The 20,444-nt window shown below is 48.8% G+C and overlaps 1 protein-coding gene across 2 annotated transcripts in view; it reads left to right on the top strand.

The window, feature by feature from the left end:
• The first annotated feature begins 79 nt into the window (after positions 1-79).
• Positions 80-20,444, top strand: part of WDR62 (WD repeat domain 62) — a 38,143-nt gene continuing 17,778 nt past the window's right edge. Inside the window, exons 1-10 of one of the 2 annotated variants that reach the window (XM_056136577.1) lie at positions 80-474; positions 4,501-4,592; positions 5,961-6,023; positions 6,595-6,652; positions 6,886-7,056; positions 8,020-8,157; positions 8,456-8,638; positions 10,505-10,665; positions 11,876-12,050; positions 20,276-20,413. In XM_056136577.1, the coding sequence (XP_055992552.1) occupies positions 298-474; positions 4,501-4,592; positions 5,961-6,023; positions 6,595-6,652; positions 6,886-7,056; positions 8,020-8,157; positions 8,456-8,638; positions 10,505-10,665; positions 11,876-12,050; positions 20,276-20,413 (1,356 nt within the window). In that variant the 5' untranslated portion in view covers positions 80-297. Of the gene's footprint in view, positions 475-4,500; positions 4,593-5,960; positions 6,024-6,594; positions 6,653-6,885; positions 7,057-8,019; positions 8,158-8,455; positions 8,639-10,504; positions 10,666-11,860; positions 12,051-20,275; positions 20,414-20,444 lie in introns of both variants that reach the window. The other variant, XM_056136576.1, reaches the window with a different exon arrangement.

The raw sequence follows: 20,444 nt of genomic DNA, 5'->3' as shown, positions 1-20,444 counted from the left end.
AGCAGCATAATCCAGGGAATTATAAAAATATGTTGGGTTTAAAAAACAAAACAAAACACAGCGCTCGATCAAACATCAAGTAGATTTGCCGTAGCCCCACCCAACCAGACACTGGCCCGCCTCCTGGTTCTCATTGGCCCCAAGGACCACCCGGCAGCCCTGAGATTGGCCAGACCGGCAGCCTGCCCCGTCCAATGGGCAGCGGCGCCTCCTTTCCCGCGGCCGTTCGCAGTTCGAGTGGGTCTCGGCGGCGGCGCCGGTTGAGGAGTGTAACGGTCACCCAGCTCCGACGCGACGATGGCGACCTTAGGGCCTGGAGGCTATGCGCGGAACGATGCGGTTGACAAGCTGCCATCCGTCCTGGCCGGAGTTCCGGCGCGGAGGGTCCAGTCCTCCCCGCCCCCCGCCCCGCCGCTCTGCCTCCGGCGGCGGACGCGACTCACCGCGGCGTCGGACGACACCGTGCAGAACCGGGTAAGGAGCTTCTGGCCCCGCCCAAATCGGTTCCCAGGCCCCCAGGGCGGCCCCCGGCCCCGCTCTTAGAGCTTCGGGCGCGCCCACCCAAAGCCACGCCTGTCCAGCTGAAGCTCCTCCTACCTTCTCATTTTCTCCGGGGTGCCGCCCGTCATTTCTTGGTCCTCAGTTTCAGTCAGGCCCCTTGGAGCTTTCTAGGGTGCCCTTGCCTCTACCCTGTATTCAGTCCTCAGAGCGTTTTTATTCTATTAATATCCATCCCATGATCACATCTTCCGCTCTTGCCATTTTGTTTACTCTCCTCCTCTTGGTCGATGGTCCCTCCCAGGATGCAGTCTGGAATTCTACTTAAAGCTAATTTTCCCGCAGCCCATCAACAGTTTCTCACTTCTGTCATTGCTTCCCTTTTTTCTTACCAAGGTGGGCCTCCTAGTGCATATTGCCATTTAAAAAAAGTTATGTGAATAACGGCGAGAGAGATAGTACAGAGGATTAAGTCACTTGCTTTGCACCTGGTTTGATTTCTTGAAACCACATATGGTCCCCCGAATACTGCCAGGAGTGATCCCTGAGCACAGAGCAGGAGTAAGGCTTGAGCTGGATGTGTTACTTCCCCATTATGTGGATAATACTTGTAAATCATTTGATAGTAGCAACTGCAGCTGTATTTAAGCTTTTTTATTTTGGGGTGGTTCCCAGAGACTTGTCTCCGCTCAGTGCTAGGGAAGGGATCACTCTTTTTGGTGCTTAGGGGACTATGTGCCAGGGATTGAACCTGTGCCTCCTGCATGCAAATCATGCTCTCTAGCCCATAGAGCTCTCTGGCTCCATACAGCAGCAGTTTTAAAAAGTGTTTAACTCTCAGAGCCTCATAACCTCTTTTGATAAACTGGAGGTAACAGCCAGTACGTTGGAGTTTGAGGGCAGTGAAATTGTGACTATAACCTGCAGATAGATCTTGATTCTGCTCTGTTGCTTCCTGCTCTAGGCTAATGACATTAACTGCTCCTGGCAGCAAGACCTCTGGGCCAGTGTCACCTCTCTGCTTATTCCCCAAGGTTTAGTCATACAGGCCTGTTATGTTAGGGCACTTGCCTTGCATGCAGCTAAGCCTGGTTTGATTCCATAACTACATAAGGTTCCCAAGCACTGCCAGGAGGCACCCGCTTTTCCTAGCCTTTACATTTAGTGAGCCCTCTGGGCTTTTTGCTACGGTCAGCCTGGGTGACTTCTCAGCCCTCAGATAACATCATGATAAATCTACCTGGAGAGGCCTCTTGAGCCCCAAACTAAAGCAGACATCCATCTTAACATCTTACCTGGACGTGTTGCAGTTCCTGTCTTGTATATTCCTTTGAGTGGCTTGTGAACTTTGAACCATGGTTTAGAGAGGCAGAACCACAAACTGGTTAGAGCACAGGCTCAACTCAGACTTACACCTTTACTTTCTTCTTACTGCTAGGAACTCTCTGTGCTGGGTTGCTTTATTGTATATTTGTGGAGATTATGTGAGCTCACATGTTATGCAGTTAGTGGTTCCCAAATTTATTTGGTGTACTCCCTCTTTTCAGGGGGAAAAATGTCACTTAGTACCTCATGGAGGTCTTCCTTTTTTTTTTTCTTTTTGGGTCACACCTGGCAACACACAGGGTTTTTACTCCTGGCTCTGCACTCAGGAATTACTCCTGGCCATGCTCAGGGGACCATATGGGATGCTGGGAATCGAACCTGGGTCGGCCGTGTGCAAGGCAAACGCCCTACCCTCTGTGCTATCATTCCAGCCCTGGAACTCTTCCTTCTTTAAGTAAACAGAAAACCCCCACATTTGTATCCCAGGCTGCTGCGCTGTGCCTGCCTTCATTCATGGTTCCACAACTCCCCTACCCCGGGGATGGTATTGCCCAATTTGGGAAATCCCAGTAATCTTACCCTTTTTTTTGATCAGGGTGTTTGGAGGCCACATCTAGCAGTGCTCACAAACTTTTTTTGGAAAGGGGCATGTTGGGCACACTCGGTGGTGCTCAGGGGTTCTCCTGATTCTGCACTCTGGATCACTCCTGGTAGTCTCAGGGGACCAGAGGGGATGCCGGGGATTGAACCTGCATTGGCCACTTGCGTGGCAAGCACCCCTACCTGCTGTACTTTCCTCTGCCCTCAATGTGCTCAGGGGCTCTTGTTGGTTTCAAGAGTCCCTTCTGGTAGTGCTCAGGGGACTGTACAGTGTTGAGAGTTGAACTCGGCTCCTGTATGTGAAGCCTGTGCTTCAGTGTCTCCCAGCTGCAAGTACTCTTAGTCTGAGCTAGTCTGAAAATCATCTTAACTGATTCCCAGCAGTGCTAATTCCTAGATAGGCAGCCCCTTGACTTCTCTATTCCTTTATCAGGAATAGAGAATGATTATGACAGTAACCATATCAGTAACCATATCACAGGGTTATTGTGAACATTAAATCAGTATACACAGTTACAGATATTCAGGGTCCGGCCCCAGGTTAACATTCAATAGCATGTTAGCTTCCCCTCTAGCACTGCCTCTGCTGTGCCGGGCACGGATCCCAAAACCTCAGGCATAGAGTCACACCCCCGACCCAGCATAAGCTAAGTATTTATACAAATATGATTGGGGGCCTCTCCATGATTCTCAGCCAACCAGGTCAGTGGTTCAATGGAGAGGCCTAAGGAGATTGTGTTGTTCGGGCCTTGCGGTGCCCAGGACTTCCCAGTTCTCAAGGACCAACAGGACTACAACTAATGATGTTCTTTGAGAATCTTCAGGGTTACACCTGGCAGTGCTTGGAGGTTGGGGAGGTTGAACTGGGGTCAGGTGCAATCCCTGGGCTATCTCCCTTGCCCCAACATTGACTTTTTCTTCTTTCTTTCTCTCTTTTTTTTAAAAGTTTTTGGGAACTTGGCAATGCTCAAGGGTTAATCCTGGCTCTGTAGTCAGGAATCACTCCTGATGGTGCTCCAGGGACCATCTGGGATGCTAAATATTGAACCTGGTCAGCCACATGCAAGGCAAGCGCCTTACCCATCAGACTATCTCTCTGGCCCCAACATTGTCTATCTTTATGGGATGTTTGCTTTTCTCCTTCTGTTGTTGTTGTTTTTTTTTTTTGAGAGGCGGGTGCACTCCTGGCTTTGTGCTTGGGGTTGCTCCTGGCAATACTTGGTGGATGGGGAGCAGGTGGAGCTAGGGATTGAACTCATGCCCTCTCGGATGTCAGGCATATGCTCAGTCCATTGAACTATCTAAAGCCCTAGCATTATCATTTTGGAGCCAGAGACTTGCTTGATGATAATGTCTTATTTTTTTGATAGGTAGAAACTAGTGATCACAGAATATGCTGTAGATTGAATACTATAATTCTGTCATTCAAGATTCTAAATTATATAATTAGCCATGATGGCCACTGGCCTGTGTGGTCAGATTTTTCATGTGGTGGTTCACATCTTTCCGTGTTGACTGAACTGGTTGAGGGAAGTGGAAATGTCCCCTTAGCTCCTTGTGTCTCCCTTGCAGCCTCAGTTATTGGCTTCAGAGTAACACTACCTGGGTTTTGTGTCCGCAGGTGAGGGACTCTGGGCCTTTCTGTCCTCTGTGCACTAGTGGCACTTTCAGTTTCTTTTGGTGGGCGATGGTGGGTTTCAAAGTCTTTCATCAGATCTGATAATGTACACGAGGTCACCTCCTTTCCACATGCTCCAGATCTTTCTCATTCTCTTGTTTCTAGTATCGCCTGAAATCTCTTTTCCACGTTTTTTCCTCTTTTTTTTTTTTTTGGTGCCTTCCATTTGCTCCTTGTCAGAATAAGCTCTGGGGGGTGGGGTGGGGGCAGGCATTCTGGGCTGTCTGTCCCACCATTCTCCACCTTTCTGGGCCCTGGGTGGAAGGAAAGCAGGCTTGGCTATTGGCTGCCCTACTGTAGGGGCTCGGAGAGTGTTTGGCTGTAGTAGGGACTGAATGTGGGGCCCAGATGGCTGCTGGAGCAGGTGCTTCTGACTTGGGCCTTTCTTTTCCCCACAGGTGTCCCTCGAGAAGGTGCTTGGCATCACAGCGCAGAACAGCAGTGGCATAACTTGTGACCCTGGCACAGGCCACGTGGCCTACCTGGCAGGGTGAGTGAGCGGGTGGGCCTCGCCCCTCCACACTGCCAGAATTCAGGGTTGATCAGACGTGGCCAGGGACTCCAGGCCGCAGCTTGTCCTTTGTGGGGTGTAGGTGGACAGGAGCCCCCAGGCCCATTGAGAACAGGACCTGGCATGTAGCCAGTGCTTCAGAAGTCTTTCTCTGACTTGAGGTGGGAGGGGCAGCGATCCTGGGAGTGACCGGTGGCCAGGAGCTCTGCGCCTGTGTGTGTAGGGGTAAGAGGGGTGCTGTGTCCTGATTCCCCCACCTGCCTCTCTCAAGTCTGTTTCCGTGTCTGGTGATAATGGAATTGGTGCTAACCTGCTCTGGGATGGTTGAGGAGACCAAAGGGTATCCTGCATTTTAGTTCATAAATACTCATTTAGCCTGGCAAGTGCTGATGCTGAAGGGAACCCCCGCGCTCCACCCCAGAGGGCAGGCTAGAGTCCCACAGTCATTCCTGCTGAGCAGTAGCTGTTATTAGGTCTTTGGGAGACATCTGGATGGGGAAGCATGGCTGGGAGGGGAGTGGGTGGGGCTCCTGTATCTGACAGGGTGGGATATTTCCATACTGCTGCTGAACTGCTGGGTGACCCTGGGTAAAGAACTTGCCTTCTCTGGGCTTCAGTTTCCTCCTCTGTAACATGGGACTAAGGTTCCTAATCTCAACTTCCGTGGTGAGGATTAATAGGTCTTTAGCAGACCAGACGAACTTTAGTAGACCAGAGCTGAACAGATTCACAGTTGTTCCATCCCAGAGGGGGTTTTGGTTTCCATCAAAGAATATATTAATGGGGGGCTGGAGAGATAGCACAGCCGGTAGGGTGTTTGTTTGCCTTGCATGCAACCAACCCGGGTTCGATTCCCAGCATCCCATATGGTCCCCTCAGCACTGCCAGGGGTGATTCCTGAGTGCAGAGCCAGGAGTAACCCCTGCGCATCGCCGGGTATGACCCAAAAAGCAAAAAAATATATATATATGTATATATATTAATGGGGTGAATGGGTGAGGGCCAAAAGAGGAAAAAAAAAATCATGCCGGGGGCCGAGAGATAGTACAGTAAGTAGGACACTTGCCTTGCATGTGACCCACTGGGTTTGATCCCGTGCATCCCGTATGGTCACTTAAGCACCGCCAGGAGTAATTCCTGAGCATTGCTAGATATGCTCATTCTCCAAAATGTATATATTCATGCTACTACTAATAATATGGTACACTCATGTTTTTAGCATAAATTCTAAAAGAGGGGTATAGACATCAGAGAGAATCTGTTCAGGGACTCTTCTGTTGAAGTGGAATCATTCCTGGCCCTCAGAACTCCTCTTAGTTTGGGCATTTTTTTCTTCTTTATCCGCAGCTGTGTGGTGGTGATTTTGGACCCCAAGGAGAGCAAGCAGCAGCACATTTTAAATACAGCCAGGTAGGCTGTGTTCTGGGTCCCGGCTTGGGGTGGGCCCAGGGTGCTGGCATGTCCCCCTCCCCACAGGGCCTGTGTTACAAGATAGGTAACTCAGATCCTCTGCCACCCAACAGTGACACTCACCAAGGGTCTGCCCTGCACTGGGTATTGGCCGGGTGCTGGGTACACGGCGGTAAATAAGAGGCCTTGTGTGGTGCCAACCCAGGTTTGATCCCCAGCACCCCATGTGGTTCCCTTGAGCCCCAGTGGGAGTGATCCATGAACACAGAGCTGGGGGTAAGCTGTGAGCTACACTGTCAAGTGTAGGCCCCCTAAAAAAACAGCAAGAATCCTGGGTGTTTGAAGAGCAGTTGGGGATCCATGGTCTGGAATGGGAGAAAGGGTGACGGGGGCATAATGCCTGGCCAGGCACCGAGGCAGCGCTGGCACTGGGAGGAAGCTGAGATGCTCACCCTTCCTGGTCTCCTAAGCCCTGGAGTCGAGGGGGCCGGAGAGCTGTGAGCACAGACGGGGGGACTGACTGCTCACCCTCTCTGGGGAACCAGTGATCAACCTCATGCCTTGCCTCTAGAAAGTCTCTGAGCGCGCTGGCCTTCTCCCCCGACGGCAAGTACATAGTGACAGGAGAGGTGAGTCATGATCCCAACTGGGTATGGTGGGAGGGTCCTGGGGTCATTCCCAAGAATGGTCCCTGCAGTAGCTCCTCCCTGTATCAGAGAAGTCCCTTCTCTTGATGGGAATGGTGGAGCTGGGCAGATAGGGAGGTGGCTTCACCCTGGGCGGTGCCAGTTTGAAACCCGACAGCCCCTTTAGCCCTGTTTGGTGCAGAGCCCCACAGTGGTAAAACCTCCCCTGTCCTCAGAATGGCCACAGGCCCGCCGTGCGCATTTGGGATGTGGATGAGAAGAGTCAGGTGGCAGAGATGCTGGGCCACAAGTACGGTGTGGCCTGTGTGGCCTTCTCCCCCAATATGAAGCATATCGTGTCCATGGGCTACCAGCATGACATGGTGCTTAACGTCTGGGACTGGAAGGTGAGTCTCCTGGTGTGGGCGAGCAGCAGAGAACCCTGAATGCGAAACCCAGAGAGAGTGCTCATTTACCCAGCCGGTGTTGATGGAGCACCTGTTTCCATAAACATTTGAGTATTTTTTGTTTGTTTTGCTTTTTTGGGGTCACACCTGGCAATGCACAGGGGTTAGTCCTGGCTCATGCACTCAAGAATTACTCCTGGTGGTGCTCAGAGGACCGTATGGGTTGCTGGGAATCAAACCCGTGTGGGCCACATGCAAGGCAAACACCCTACCCACTGTGCTATTGCTCCAGCCCACATTTGAGTATTTTTGTTTTTGTTTTGGCGGTTGGGCCACACTCAGCAGTACTCAGGTTTCTCCTGGCTCTGCACTCAGGAATCACTTCTGGCAGTGCTTAGGGGACCATATGGAATGCCAGGGATTGAGCCTGTGTCGGCTGTGTGTGAGGCAAGCGCCTTCCCCTCTGTACTCTCGCTCTGACCCCACCCTGAGTTTTAATAATTCCATGAGCTGACGATACTCACTGGAAGCCTTTGAGCACTGGTGTTTGTCTATAAGTGACCTTGAGCATGTGGCATCTCCCTCCGCCTGGCAGGTGGGGAAAGAAGCACCTTCCTGGTAGGACTGTTGAGGGAACTCCCGGGAAGGGCTCAGGGGCCAGAGGGCTCTCTGTGCCACCAGGGGCTGGGCTTCCGTGCTTCCTAGCCAGTGCTGCACTGTACCCACACCATGAGTGGCTGCAGAGCTCGGACTCCTGCGGGAAACTCTGGGACTTCCAAATTTGCCCGTGTCGGAGAGCCACTGTGTGCCCGCCCCACTTGGGGATCCCCCTCAGGCAGCTCCCCGAGAGGCCAGGGAAGACAGCTGGAGCAGAGAGCGGGGAGATGCAGGGCTGCTGGCAGCAGCAGGAACCGACTCATGGGATAGGTGCTCCCTTGAGCTTCTCTTGACTTGTTCTTCCAGAAAGACATTGTCGTGGCCTCCAACAAGGTGTCGTGCAGGGTCATCGCCCTGTCCTTCTCCGAAGACAGCAGCTATTTCGTCACTGTGGGGAATCGGCATGTGAAGTTCTGGTTCCTGGAGGTCTCCACTGAAGCAAAAGTGAGTTTCTGGCCATGTCCCCATAGCCAGGTCCTGGGAGGAAGCGGCAGGGGCAGCTCTCTCTGTGCTTGGGTGGCAGCGGGCCCGGAGGCTGGCTGGCTGCTGGGGGTCTGGCTTCCGCTGACTGCTGGTGCTGGAGTGCTGCCTTCCGGCCTTTCCACCTAGACGTGTGTGTTCTGTTTGCTCCCCTTCTCCGTTCTTAGTTGTGCCGTAGCCTCTGATCAAGAGAGGCATGATTTGACCGGGCGGTGTCAAGGCTGCTTGAACAGTGTCTCAGTGTGTCCTACTTTGCCTCCAGGTGACGGGCACAGTGCCCCTCATTGGGCGCTCTGGCATCCTCGGGGAGCTGCACAACAATATCTTTTGCGGTGTGGCTTGCGGTCGTGGCCAGACAGCAGGCAGTACCTTCTGTGTGTCCTATTCGGGCCTCCTCTGCCAGTTCAATGAAAAGAGAGTGCTGGAGAAATGGATCAACCTGAAGGTACCCACTCTACCTCTGTGCCACCCATAGAGGGCCCCTTGCCCCTTGATTCCCTGCTAGTAGTAGATCACCCAAGTCCTGAGTTTGACTTCCTGTTCTGTTTGTGTGACTGTGGTAAGTGACACCCTCTCTGGGCCTCAGGTTCTTCATCTGTAAAATGGAACTGCTATTGCTTACGTCCCAGATCAGGGAGTCGCATGAGAGGCATTTGCTTGTGTCTGGAACTCAGTAAAGGGGGTGTCCAGGTTACTGCTGCTCTCCCATCACTGTTTGTACCTGGTTGTGTTTCTCTTGGTTAAATATTTGTGGTTGGTGGGAGGACCACGTTTTTCTAAGGGCCACATCCCACAGAGCTGAGGAGAGCCAAGATTGAACCCCCTACCGTGTCATGGGAGATTGGGGGTTGGTGCTGGGGATTGAGCGCAAGGTCTCCCAGTGTGCCAGGCATGTGTCCACCGCCCTGAATCCTCTCCGCTACCCAGTCTGTGTTTTTGTTGATTTGTTTAGTATTGAAAGTGTTTTGGGTCTTTAGGGTCTTTGATTTTTTTTTAACCACATACATTGCAGGAGCTTAACTTTTATTTATATAGTTAGTCCAGGGCTTCTTCAACCTTTGCTTGAAAAATCTAGAAAATAAGTATGCAAATCAAACACTGATATTTAAATTATCACAATAATTTTTTTTTTCTTTTTGGGTCATACCTGACAATGCACAGGGGTTACTCCTGGCTCATGCACTCAGAAACTACTCCTGGCGGTGCTCGGGGGACCATATGGAATGCTGGGAATCGAACCCGGGTTGGCCGCGTGCGAAGCAAATGCCCTACCCACTGTGCTATCGCTCCAGTACCCACAAGATTATTTTAAAACAAAAACCTTAGAGGCCGGAGCAATAGTCCAGGAGGTCGTGCTTGATAGTATGTGCTTGACTTGCACATTGCCAACCTGGGTTTGATCCCTGGAACTCAATATGGTCCCCAGAGCCTGCCAGGACCAGGTCTGTGTTTTAAACATTTAATCATTTATTTATCTCTTAATATCACTGTGATTTACAATACTGTTAATATTGTTTCAGGGATCCAGTGTTGTAACCAACCTGAACCCAAGTGTCCCATTCCTTTACCGCTGTCTCTCTGTACCCTCTCATGCCACCCTCAGCTTAGCAAACTCAGTTCCATGGACAGATTTTCAGGGGCTTTTCCCTTCCCATGTTTCTTTGGGGGCTGCACCTGCTCAGGGGTTCCAGGGATCACTCCTGGTGTGGGGCCAGGGGTTCCAGGGATTAAACCCAGGTTGGCCTTGCAAGGCAAGAACTTTATGTGATATGCTATCTTTCCGGCCCCTTGAAGGTAAAGTTATTTTTACGCACCAGAGAATAAAAGTTAAGCCTCAAGTTTAAGGAGCTGGGGAGATTAGATAGCAGGTAAGACACTTGCCTTGCTGATCTGGGTTTGATCCACGATGCCCCATATGATCCCATGAGCCCACCAGGAGTGAATCCTGAGCACAGAGCCAAGAGTAAGTCCTGAGCATTGCCAGTTGTGACTCGAAAACAAAGGAGCCTCAAGTTTAACTGCCTACTTCAAGGAACCTACCTGAAGTCAGAGTGTGCTGTGCCAGTATTTTCCACGCACACCAGAGCTTTTCGCAGATAGCAGGGGCAGCGCTGTCCCGGGCTGTGACTCTGCCTGCTGAAGCAGTTCCTTCAGTAGTAACTGCTGTAGTCCCATTTCAGAGATCTTAAAATGGGCAGCTTCGACTCTGGGAACTGCTAAGGCTTCTTGGGAGGTCCTGTTTCAGCCCCCACGGTTCTCCGCTTGACCGCATGAAGTACCAGGATCTTTAGGGTCTTCTTTGCTCCCGCAGGTCTCCCTGTCTTCCTGCCTCTGTGTTAGCCAGGATCTCATCTTCTGTGGCTGCACAGATGGGATAGTTCGCGTCTTCCAGGCCCACAACCTGCACTATCTCACCAACCTGCCCAAGCCGCACTACCTTGGAGTGGATGTGGCCCAGGGGCTGGAGCCCAGGTACTTCCTGGTGGGAGGAGGAAGTGGAGCCCACCCGAGTTTGCTGACTTTCAGATTCTTCTGTCTGTGCATGTAGCAGGAGACAGAGTAATTAGGAGACAGCAAAGTCTCTGCCGCTTGAGGTCTGCAGTGTAATGGGGGCACTTCAGGGGCAACTAAGGATACCAGCCAGAAGGTTTCCGTTAGGCCTCAAGGCTCAAGCAAGGGACTCAGAAAGTAGCGACCTTGCTCAGGGAAGGTGTGGTGAAAAAGAGGCAGTGTGGAGAGCTGGTGTGGACAGCAAGTGTACCTACCTTAAGGAGCCAGTTTACTGGGCTTGGCGCATAACCGGAAGGAATTGAGGCGGTGTGACTGGAGCCCTGTGCACAGGAGGAGATGGGAGAAACATAGGGTCTGAGCATTAAAGAAGCACTTAGAACTAAGATCCTGCCTGTGAACTCAGCGGGCTGTGTCAGTCCTGTTATGTGATCAAGCTGAGTAAGATAATCTGGGCTGCTTCTGGGTGAGTGTGGAACTGTTCATGGGTACATGTCTTCCTCTGGGTTGGGAGTCTGTTTTACGGGGTTATGGGGGCTATGAAGGCTGCCTCTTTGTCCATTGCTGGGCGCTTTATACATTGTAGGGTGAGCAGGTGACCCACAGACTCCAGGTGAGAGCAGTCAGGCTCCCTGCCCTGCGACCGTCACTGGGCTGTGTGATGCCTTCTTCCATGTCCCCATCTGGGCACCGTGATGCCCACCTCCCCTAGTAGCAGAAGGGAATCAGTGCCTCGGAAGCTCTTGATGTGGCGTGCAGTGTGTGTTCAGCAAACTGTAGGTTTGTAGTAGAGGCCCCAGGCCCAGGGATGTTTCCTAATTCCCTTGGCACAAGAAATTTTGATCATGTAGGGGTCAGGTCAAGGTGACTAATAAAAAGGCCTGAAATATGTGCCCATTATCCTTTATGCTCAGGAACCTCGACTGGGTGGAATGAGGGCAGAGAGATGTGTTCTCTGGAGTCCAGAATTCAAATCCTCTTTGGGGCCATGGCAGAAGTGTGAGTTTCCACTCAGCTTTAGAAGCAGAGCAAAGGGAGCAGGTGGGAGAAGTGGACCCCCTCGGTATTGCTCGAGAGAAGCAGTTCAGGCGTTACCAGAGGTGGCTGTCACTACTCACAGTGATATCAATGTTGATCATGACCCAAGTGGCCTTGTTAGCTTCCTTTTCCACAGGAAGGCTGATGCAGTCTACCCAGATACTGTTGCCATGACCTTCGACCCCCTCCACCAGTGGCTGTCCTGTGTGTATAAGGACCACAGCATCTACGTCTGGGATGTCAAAGACATCCACAAAGTGGGCAGGATGTGGTCAGAGCTCTTCCATAGCTCCTACGTCTGGAACGTGGAGGTGAGTGCCCTCTGCCCGCCCTCTGGGGCTCAGCCTGAGAAAGCTCTACAGTATTTGGGGAACCCATTCAGCATCTTCAGAGATGCTCACACTGCTCTCTGCCAGATGCTGTTCCAGTTGCTGGGGACATAGCCTGGAAGGAAACAGGCCAAAATCCTGTTCTCAGGAAGCTTGTTCATGTTATTACTACATAATGTACCAAGTAGCATGACCTCATTGAAGAAAATTAAAGTAGATCAGGGGATAAGCAGGGGGTCTGAGTGCTATTCTAGAGGGGAAAGTGGTCAGGGAATGCCACTCTGAGAATATGGCAGTTAAGCAGGGACTTGCAGGAAGTGTGACAATAAGGGAGGCAAACCTGGGGAGAAGAGCAGGAGCAAAGATCTGCAGATCTGCAGTTGTGTGTACCTCCCAGTGTACCCTGTAGGGGGCGTTGGTGTCATAGATTGGTTTTTTTTTGTTTTTTGTTTTTGTTTTTTTTTTTTGGCTTTTTAGGTCACACCCAGCAATGCACAGGGGTTACTCCTGACTCATGCACTCAGGAATTACTCCTGGCGGTGCTCAGGGGTAATATGGGATGCTGGGAGTTGAACCCGGGTTGGCAAGGCAAACACCCTACCCGCTGTGCTATCGCTCCAGTCCCATGGTTTTGTTTTCTTAAGTGTTGACGTTTATATTTTCCGAGAATGATCTTGAGAATGTTCTTAATTCTCCGAAACTGTTCTCAGTATTGCTTGCAGCTGAGAGGAGTGGAGAATTAATTCTATTTCATTTTGGGGGGTTTATGCTGAAATTTTAAATACTACTATTACTATTAAACTGCTCCAGCTGTTGTGTTAGCAAAATTGTTTTTCGTTGGTCCAATTTAGAATTGAGAGAAAAGACTTGATCCTTTGAATCAAGCACTACTTAGCCGTTGGTTTGAATACAGCTGTCTTCATGGATCTGATGTTTCTGTTGATAGCACCTTTCTCACTTAACAAGAATGCTTTCGAGTAATTTTTTAAAATACGCATTGATTACATTCACCTGGAATAAAAGGTGAACTGTTACAGATAAAGCCGAAGTCTTTTGTGACTCTTTCCTGTTCCTGGTCCTCTTCCCTCTCACCCTCACCCCTGTTAATCTGTTGATTCTCTGTCCTCCTACTTCATTTTGTCACCTGCCTTTTTTATCCTCAACAAAGATAGCTGGAATGAATCTTTTTATCATTTCTGGAAAGTTCTCAGCCAGTAATGACTTAAGAGTTGCCTTTACTACCATTCGGTCTTCTTCACTAACTCTAAAATGCCCTGTCTGTCTCGAGCCTTCGTATTTAAGAAAATAAAACAGATCTGGGAAACCACACCCCCGAAGTAGTTCTATCAGTTATCAGTAGCAGCTGCTGATGCTCAGTGCATAGATCCATTTGTCGTTGGGGTTTGAAATATGGTGATATTCTAATTCTATCGTTTCTTTTTATTAGTTGGACTACTTATATGAAGAGCCACTTCCCCTCATCCACCATTTGGTCACCCAGAGGTACACTTCATATAGGAAAGGCAGGACATATGCTTGGTTCTTTCCCTTTATTTGCCAGTTCTCAAGATAATGAATTGGTCCCTGACCTCTAAAGGTAACTAGTTATTTCTATTAATATCATTTAAACTCATATTTTAATATATTGGCCGTGCTCTAGTCCACTGCAATCATTGGCATTATTGGAAATTTGATGGTCCCATTTTTGACCTGTGAGCGCTTCAAGTTGGCTCCAAGAGTCCTCACGTGTTAGCTATATGTGCCAGCCTGTCCCATATGTGGGGTCTTCTACTTGACAAAGCCCTGTTTTTTTTTGTTTTTTTGTTTTTTGGTTTTTGGTTTTTTTTTGCATTGTTTCAGTTCAAATTGCTATTTCACAGTCACAGTCTGGGAGACTGGGGATGTTCCTAGCTTTTGGTTTGATTCTCCAGAATCCTTGTTCTCACAAAGACAGGGATGATGGGAGTAGAATATTCCCAAGTAATCATGTACTTGTTTCCACATTATATATACAATAGACTGAGAGTAACAAGTTTTCTATCAATAGTTAAAAAAAATTTTTTTGCCTATTTTTTCTCTTCCCCAGTTTAAAAAAATAGTTATATCTTTGTGATTTCATCATGTAACTATTAAATACTAAATTATTTTTCTTTTGACTTTCTATTTTATTGGGGGAGGGGGAATCACTTAAGTATACATATTTACATTGTGGTTAAATACATATAACTTAAAATTTACCATTTGAATCTGTAAAATTCAGTGGCCTTTAATTCACAGTGTTGTGCAACCATCACTACTGTCTAATTCTGGAACATTTTCATCACTCCAAAAGGAAACTCTGTACCTATTAAGCAATCACTCCCCATTCTCTGCTCTCCCCAGCACCTGGCAATAACTAATCTGCTTGCTGTCGCTATGGATTTGCCTGTCTGAGTATCTCATATAATGGAATCATAGAATATTTGGGCTTGTATCTGGCTTCTTTCATTTAGCTTGTAGTTTTCAAGCTTGTCTACCGTGTTTTGGTACTTCCTCACTGTAGGTGTGTGTGGTGGGTAAGGCAGTGGGCCTGGGTGCTACTCCTGTTTGTGGTTCTGGGATTGTTCCCTGTGGTACTGTGGGAGCTTTGTGCAGCCAGGAATCAAATCCAGGCTCTCTGCAAGCAAAGCATGAAGGGGCCAGAGTGATAATATAGTGGGCACTTGCCACGCGTGTGACCAACTCAGTTCGATCCTTGACATCCTACATATGGTCCTCCAAGCACCACCAGTAATTCCTGAGTGCAGAGCCAGGAGTAAGCTTGAGCATTGCCATGTATTGCACAAAAACTAAACAAAAACCATGTGCTCCAGTCCTTTGAATCATCTCCCAGTCCTCCCATTCCTTTTTAAAGTTGAACTATATTCCTTTGTCTGATAGCGTTACAATTCATTAACTGTTCACCAGTTGCTGGTGAACAGTTAATGAATTTGGATTGTTGGTAGCTCTGGCTTTATTATGACTAGTGCTGCTTGCTATGCATAGACATTGTTGAAACACCTGTTTTCAATTCCTTGGAATATATAGTCAGGAGTGGAACTGCTGTTATAATTCCATTTGAATTTCTCTGCAAAAGCATTACATTTTCAGGGGCTGGAGCGATAGCACAGTGGGTAGGGCATTTGCCTTGCAAGCGGCCGACCCAGGTTCTATTCTCAGCATCCCATATGGTCCCCTATGCATAGCCAGGTGTGACTCAAAAAGCCAAAAAAAAAAAAAAAGCATTACATTTTCAGAGTATACACCATTTATGTGTCCACTTGTGGACTGGTAGATAGTTCAGCAAACTGAGTACAGGCTCTACATGCAGGAAGCCCCATAGTAGCCCTAGCACCCACCACATGGTCCCCTGAATACTGCCAGATCAGTCCCCTTGAGCACAGCTGAATGTGACCCCATAATAAAAAACCATCAACTTAGAAGAGTGTTTGATTTCTCCATATCATTGGCAATACTAGTTCTCTGTTTTTTTGTTTTTAAATTATAGCACTTATATAGTGCTTGTGAAGTGTATGAAGTATATGTACCACATTGTGTTTTGGGTTTTTTCCCTTAGTGGCGGGGTGAGGAACCTCCCAAGCAGTGCTGAGGGTTCCAGGGCCCTCTCCAGGTGATACTGCACCCATCTGTGGGATCTGAGATCCAGGGATGGGTCTGGCGATGCAGAACTGCTGAGACTGGCAATGTTGGAGACACCAGGACCATACCCAGCTGCTGGGAAAGAGGAGCCTGTGGTGCCAGCATCAGACTGGGGGCCTTGTGTATGTCGCAAGGAGATGTAGCTCCTTGCACCCCATACTATAGGTTTTTTGATGTGATTGATGGTAGTGAGTTTTGTTTTGGGCCACACCCAGTGGTGCTCAGGGCTTACTCCTAGCTCTGCACTCAAGAATCATGCTCAGAAGACCATATGGGGTGCCAAGGATTGAACTTAGGTAAGCTGTGTGCAATAGTACAGCCCTACCCGCTGTACTATTGCTCCAGCCCTGTGTTTTGTGTGTGTGTGTGGGGGGGAGGGGGGCGGTGTGTTTTTTTTTTAATAATATTTAAGGAACCGTGAAGTTCCAAGTATTAAACCAAGGGCTCCTACATACAAAGCATGCACCCTAGCCATTTGAGATATCTGCCTAGCCCTTCATGTGTGTTTTTTTTTTTTTCGAAGTTGGGGGAGGGAGCGGCTAGACAGTACAGTGAGTAGGGTGCTTGCCTTGCATGTGACCAAACTGGGTTAAATCCCCAGAACCCCTGAGACTCGCCAGTAGTGATCACAAAGTGCAGAGTGAGCCCTGAGCACTGCTGGGGTTGGTTCAAAAAAATCAAAAGGATAGAAGGAAGAGGAAAAGGACAGGAAGATCCCCTAGGTAGAATTTCAGAGAAGCCTTTCTCCTCTTATATCTTCCTAGCTAAGGGAATGGGAAGCACTTTAAAAGTGTGGAGAGCTGTGCAGTAAGACAAAGGGCAGGGAAAAGCAGGATGTTGAGATGACTATCTTTAGATTGTCCAGGTTATCAGCCTTCTTCTGGATGACATTCCATCTGTGCATACCGGTCTAATCCGGCCCTGACTCGTTTTCTGCATGTTCCTATTAGATAATGTTCCTCTTGCCAGTGGCTTGCTAAAGTGAGGAGAGAAGGAGCCTCAAGGAAAGAGTGCTTCCACCTCTGCTCAGCCCCCCTCGACCCCCCAAGGAAAGGCCTGGCTTGGTCAGAACTGGTAAAGCTACGGTGCACAGATGCTCAGCCCTGCCAACTCTACGAGGCAGCCATCAAACTGTGCCTAGAGTCCACTGTCCTGAACGCCATGGGAAGTGACACTTCCCTTGACTGACACTTGATTTCTCTGGAAGCTCTGGACTCAGGCTGGGACGAGGGATTGGTCTGTGAAGGAAAGGAAAGTCAGTTCTAACCTTAGCACACAGCACAAACATTCCAGGCCCATCGCCTTTCCTTGTGGAAAAAGTTTTCAGGAAGAGGCAAAATGGTGAAGCAAGATAGTTTTAATTAAACAAAATTTACTTAGACCTGGAAGGAGAGAAAGAGGAATACCTATTAAAGAGAAAACATGGGGGGCTGGAGCAATAGCGCAGCGGGTAGGGCGTTTACCTTGCACGTGGCCAACCTGGGTTCGATTCCCAGCATCCCATAAGGTCCCCTGAGCACCGCCAGGGGTAATTCCTGAGCGCAGAGCCAGGAGTAACCCCTGTGCATTGCCGGGTGTGACCCAAAAAGCCAAAAAAATAAATAAATAGAAAACATGGACTTCTCCAGAGCAGAAAAAGCCAGCAAACAAGCAAGCAGAGACACAGAGGCATGTTCAAGGGAGAACACAGGCTTGAAAGAACAAGCCAGCATGATATGTATTCAATAAGGAACATGACTAAGGCCAGAGAGAAAGCACAGCGGGTAGAGAGATGGCCTTGCCTGTGGCTGACCTGGGCTTTAGTCCCCAGTACCCCCATAGGGCCCTCAAACCCCACCAGGAGTGATCCCTGAGTGCAAAGCCAGGAATAAGCCCTGAGCATAATCAAGTGTAGCCTCCAACCACCCAGCCTGCCCCTCCCCCCCAAAAAAAAGAAAGAAAAACACAGGCTTGAAAGAGCAAACAAGCAAAGGAACGTAGAGCTAGTGTTCAAGAGTGGACACCGGCTTGAAAAAGCAAGCCAAAGGACGCCCTTTATTCAGCATTTCTTTGTAGGCAGGTCTGCTAACAATTTCTTCAGCTTTCGTTTAGGCCAGCTACAGAATTATTGGTTGACCCTTTTTCTTTTAATATTGTATTTATTTTGCTTCACCAGGGAGCGTTTGGGGAACATTTGTCTTAGCTGAGTCACATCCCTGTACCACCCCCAGCAATACTTGGCCAGCTGGGGCTAATGGCTCAGTGCTGGGATACAGAGCCTGGGACCCCCAGGCCATACAAGCAGTACACTGGGGTTACCTAGTAGTGCTCTGGAGCTGTACTTGGTGGTTCTCGGGCCATGTGGTTCCCGGGATTGAACCAGGGTCACAAAGTCTTGGAACCCAGACCCCTGTAATTTGGGGGCCACACCTAGCACTGCTAAGGGCTTCTGACTCTGCCCAGGGATTACTCCTGGCAGGGCAAGGAGTACCATAAGCGGTGCTTGGGATCAAACCTGGGTTGTTTGTGTGCAAGGTAAGGGCCCTGCCTGCAACTGTTAATTTCTTTTCTTTTTTTTTGCTTTTTTGGGTCACACCTGGCAATGCACAAGGGTTACTCCTGGCTCTGCACTCAGGAATAACTCCTGACGGTGCTCAGGGGACCATATGGAATGCTGGGAATCGATCCCTGGTCGGCCGCGTGTAAGGCAAACACCCTACCCGCTGTGCTATCACTCCTGCCCCCAACTGTTAATTTCTTAAGATTCTTTTGCACAGAGCAAGTTGCTTATCTCTTACTGCTTTGAGGATTATCTGTTTGGCTTTGTATACTAATGTATAGTGTATCTTTATGTGGGACTCTTTAAGTTTATTCATTCTAACTTAGAATTTTGTTGTTTTGAGCTTGAACATGTTGATTCGCATCTTTCATCAAATTTATGACTTTGATTTTTCTTTGTTGTTTTTACGTTTTGGGTTCCTGGACTCTTAGGTCTACAAATAACTGTTTTTCATCCTTTTCCTTATGTTGATATCTGGTTATTCTTGTTAAGCTCAGTCTTAAGATTTATTTTTCAATTTTAGTGTCCCTTTCCATTTCTTTTGTTTTTGTTTTGTCTTGATAGTTTTTATTTCTCAGCAGTTATGATGACCCAGGCTTGCACACATGTGGCTGCAATGCTCCTGGCAAATCTCACACCTGTCTGTGCTGTTCACACTAGGCCTTGCACACTTGGTTTTGGGACTTGCACACTAGCTGCAGGACTTGCTGTGATTTGCATCATACTATGCCAGGGTGCTTGTGTACAGTGTGGTCGCAATACTGAGTGACTGGTGGTGTGGCATGGGGCTAGCAGTGCTGTGCTTCTGGGATCAGGCACATGGGGTGGGTACTGCCAGGAATCGAACTGGTGGACTTGCTGCCTACAAAACAGGTGTTCTACCACTACCTTCCATCAGTCCCCATCCCAACACTCTGTAGTAGATTTTTCAGGGACAGTCACAGAGACAGCATTTCCTATGTTTTTACTTCTTGTCTGTGTCCTTCATACTTTGCTGGTAGAAAATATTTTTGCTGGATAGAAAATGCTGAGTTGATATTTTCTTTCCTTGTCTTAAATATGTGACTGTTGAGTTACTGAAATGTCTGATGTCTTTTTTTTTTTTTTTGCGCCAAAGCCTCATGTACATAATCTGCTCTCAGGAGCAGAGGTCTCATTACCTTTCCTTCTTACAGCACTTTCTGGGCAGTAGAGAGAGAGAATGCAACAGGCTGGACAGGGCTCCAGGCAGGTCACGTTTTCTTCCTTGTTTGGGGGCCGCATCCAACTGTGCCCGGGGCTTACTCCTGGCGGGACTCTCAGGGCCATCTGTAGTGCTGGGGACAAACCTGCATCAGCTGCATGTATGATAAGCACCCTGCCTGCTCTCCTATTGCTCTGGCACCCAGCAGGTCAGTTTTGAGAAGCCACAGCGAGGGCCTTAATTGCATCCATCCTTGCAGATCTTCCTGCCAAGCACTTTTTCACTCAGCTTCTATAGAAGAGGGTCTGAGCCCTTCCTGTTTCCTCTGCTTGTTCAGTTTGACTCCTCCTCGTCCTCTCTTTTGCAGTGCCGAGGATCGAATCCAGGGCCTCTCCCATGCACGGCGCATGCTCTGTCCCTGAGCTTCATTCCTGTCCTTCCTCCTACTTAAAACCCTGACATTTCTTTCATTTCTTCAAATGTAGTCCTTTATATTCTGTTGAAGTTGCACTCTGTTCCTGCTGCTTCTTGCTTCTCACGGTACCTTGTTTCCTTTTGTGCTTAGTGGGGTGTTTTTGTTGTATTTTTTTTTCTCTAGGCTGCCTATTTTGGACATTTATTCATAGGGATATTTTATGATCCCCTGAAGATGGGGCATGGACAATTATGGTAGCATTTCATTCTTTATTCCCCTTTTAGCATAGAAGGTATTACACCACATTTAGTCACCCAAATGCCACAGAATATCATAGTGTTATTGTTGTACTGGTGGTAACAAGTCTTTTGCTTGTTCTCTGGAAACTGTAGGTGTACCCTGAGTTTGAAGATCAGCGAGCTTGTCTGCCATCGGGATCTTTCCTGACTTGCTCCTCTGACAACACTATCCGCTTCTGGAACATGGGAAGCAGCCCTGACTCTCACTGGCAGCAAAACATCTTTAGCAATGTGAGTGGCTTGGCGGTGAACATTTTAGGAA

Source organism: Sorex fumeus, unplaced genomic scaffold, assembly GCF_029834395.1.
Source record: "Sorex fumeus unplaced genomic scaffold, SorFum_2.1 ptg000122l, whole genome shotgun sequence".
In the NCBI taxonomy this organism is placed as follows: Eukaryota; Metazoa; Chordata; class Mammalia; order Eulipotyphla; family Soricidae; genus Sorex; species Sorex fumeus.
This window is presented reverse-complemented; position numbering and strand designations above follow the sequence as displayed.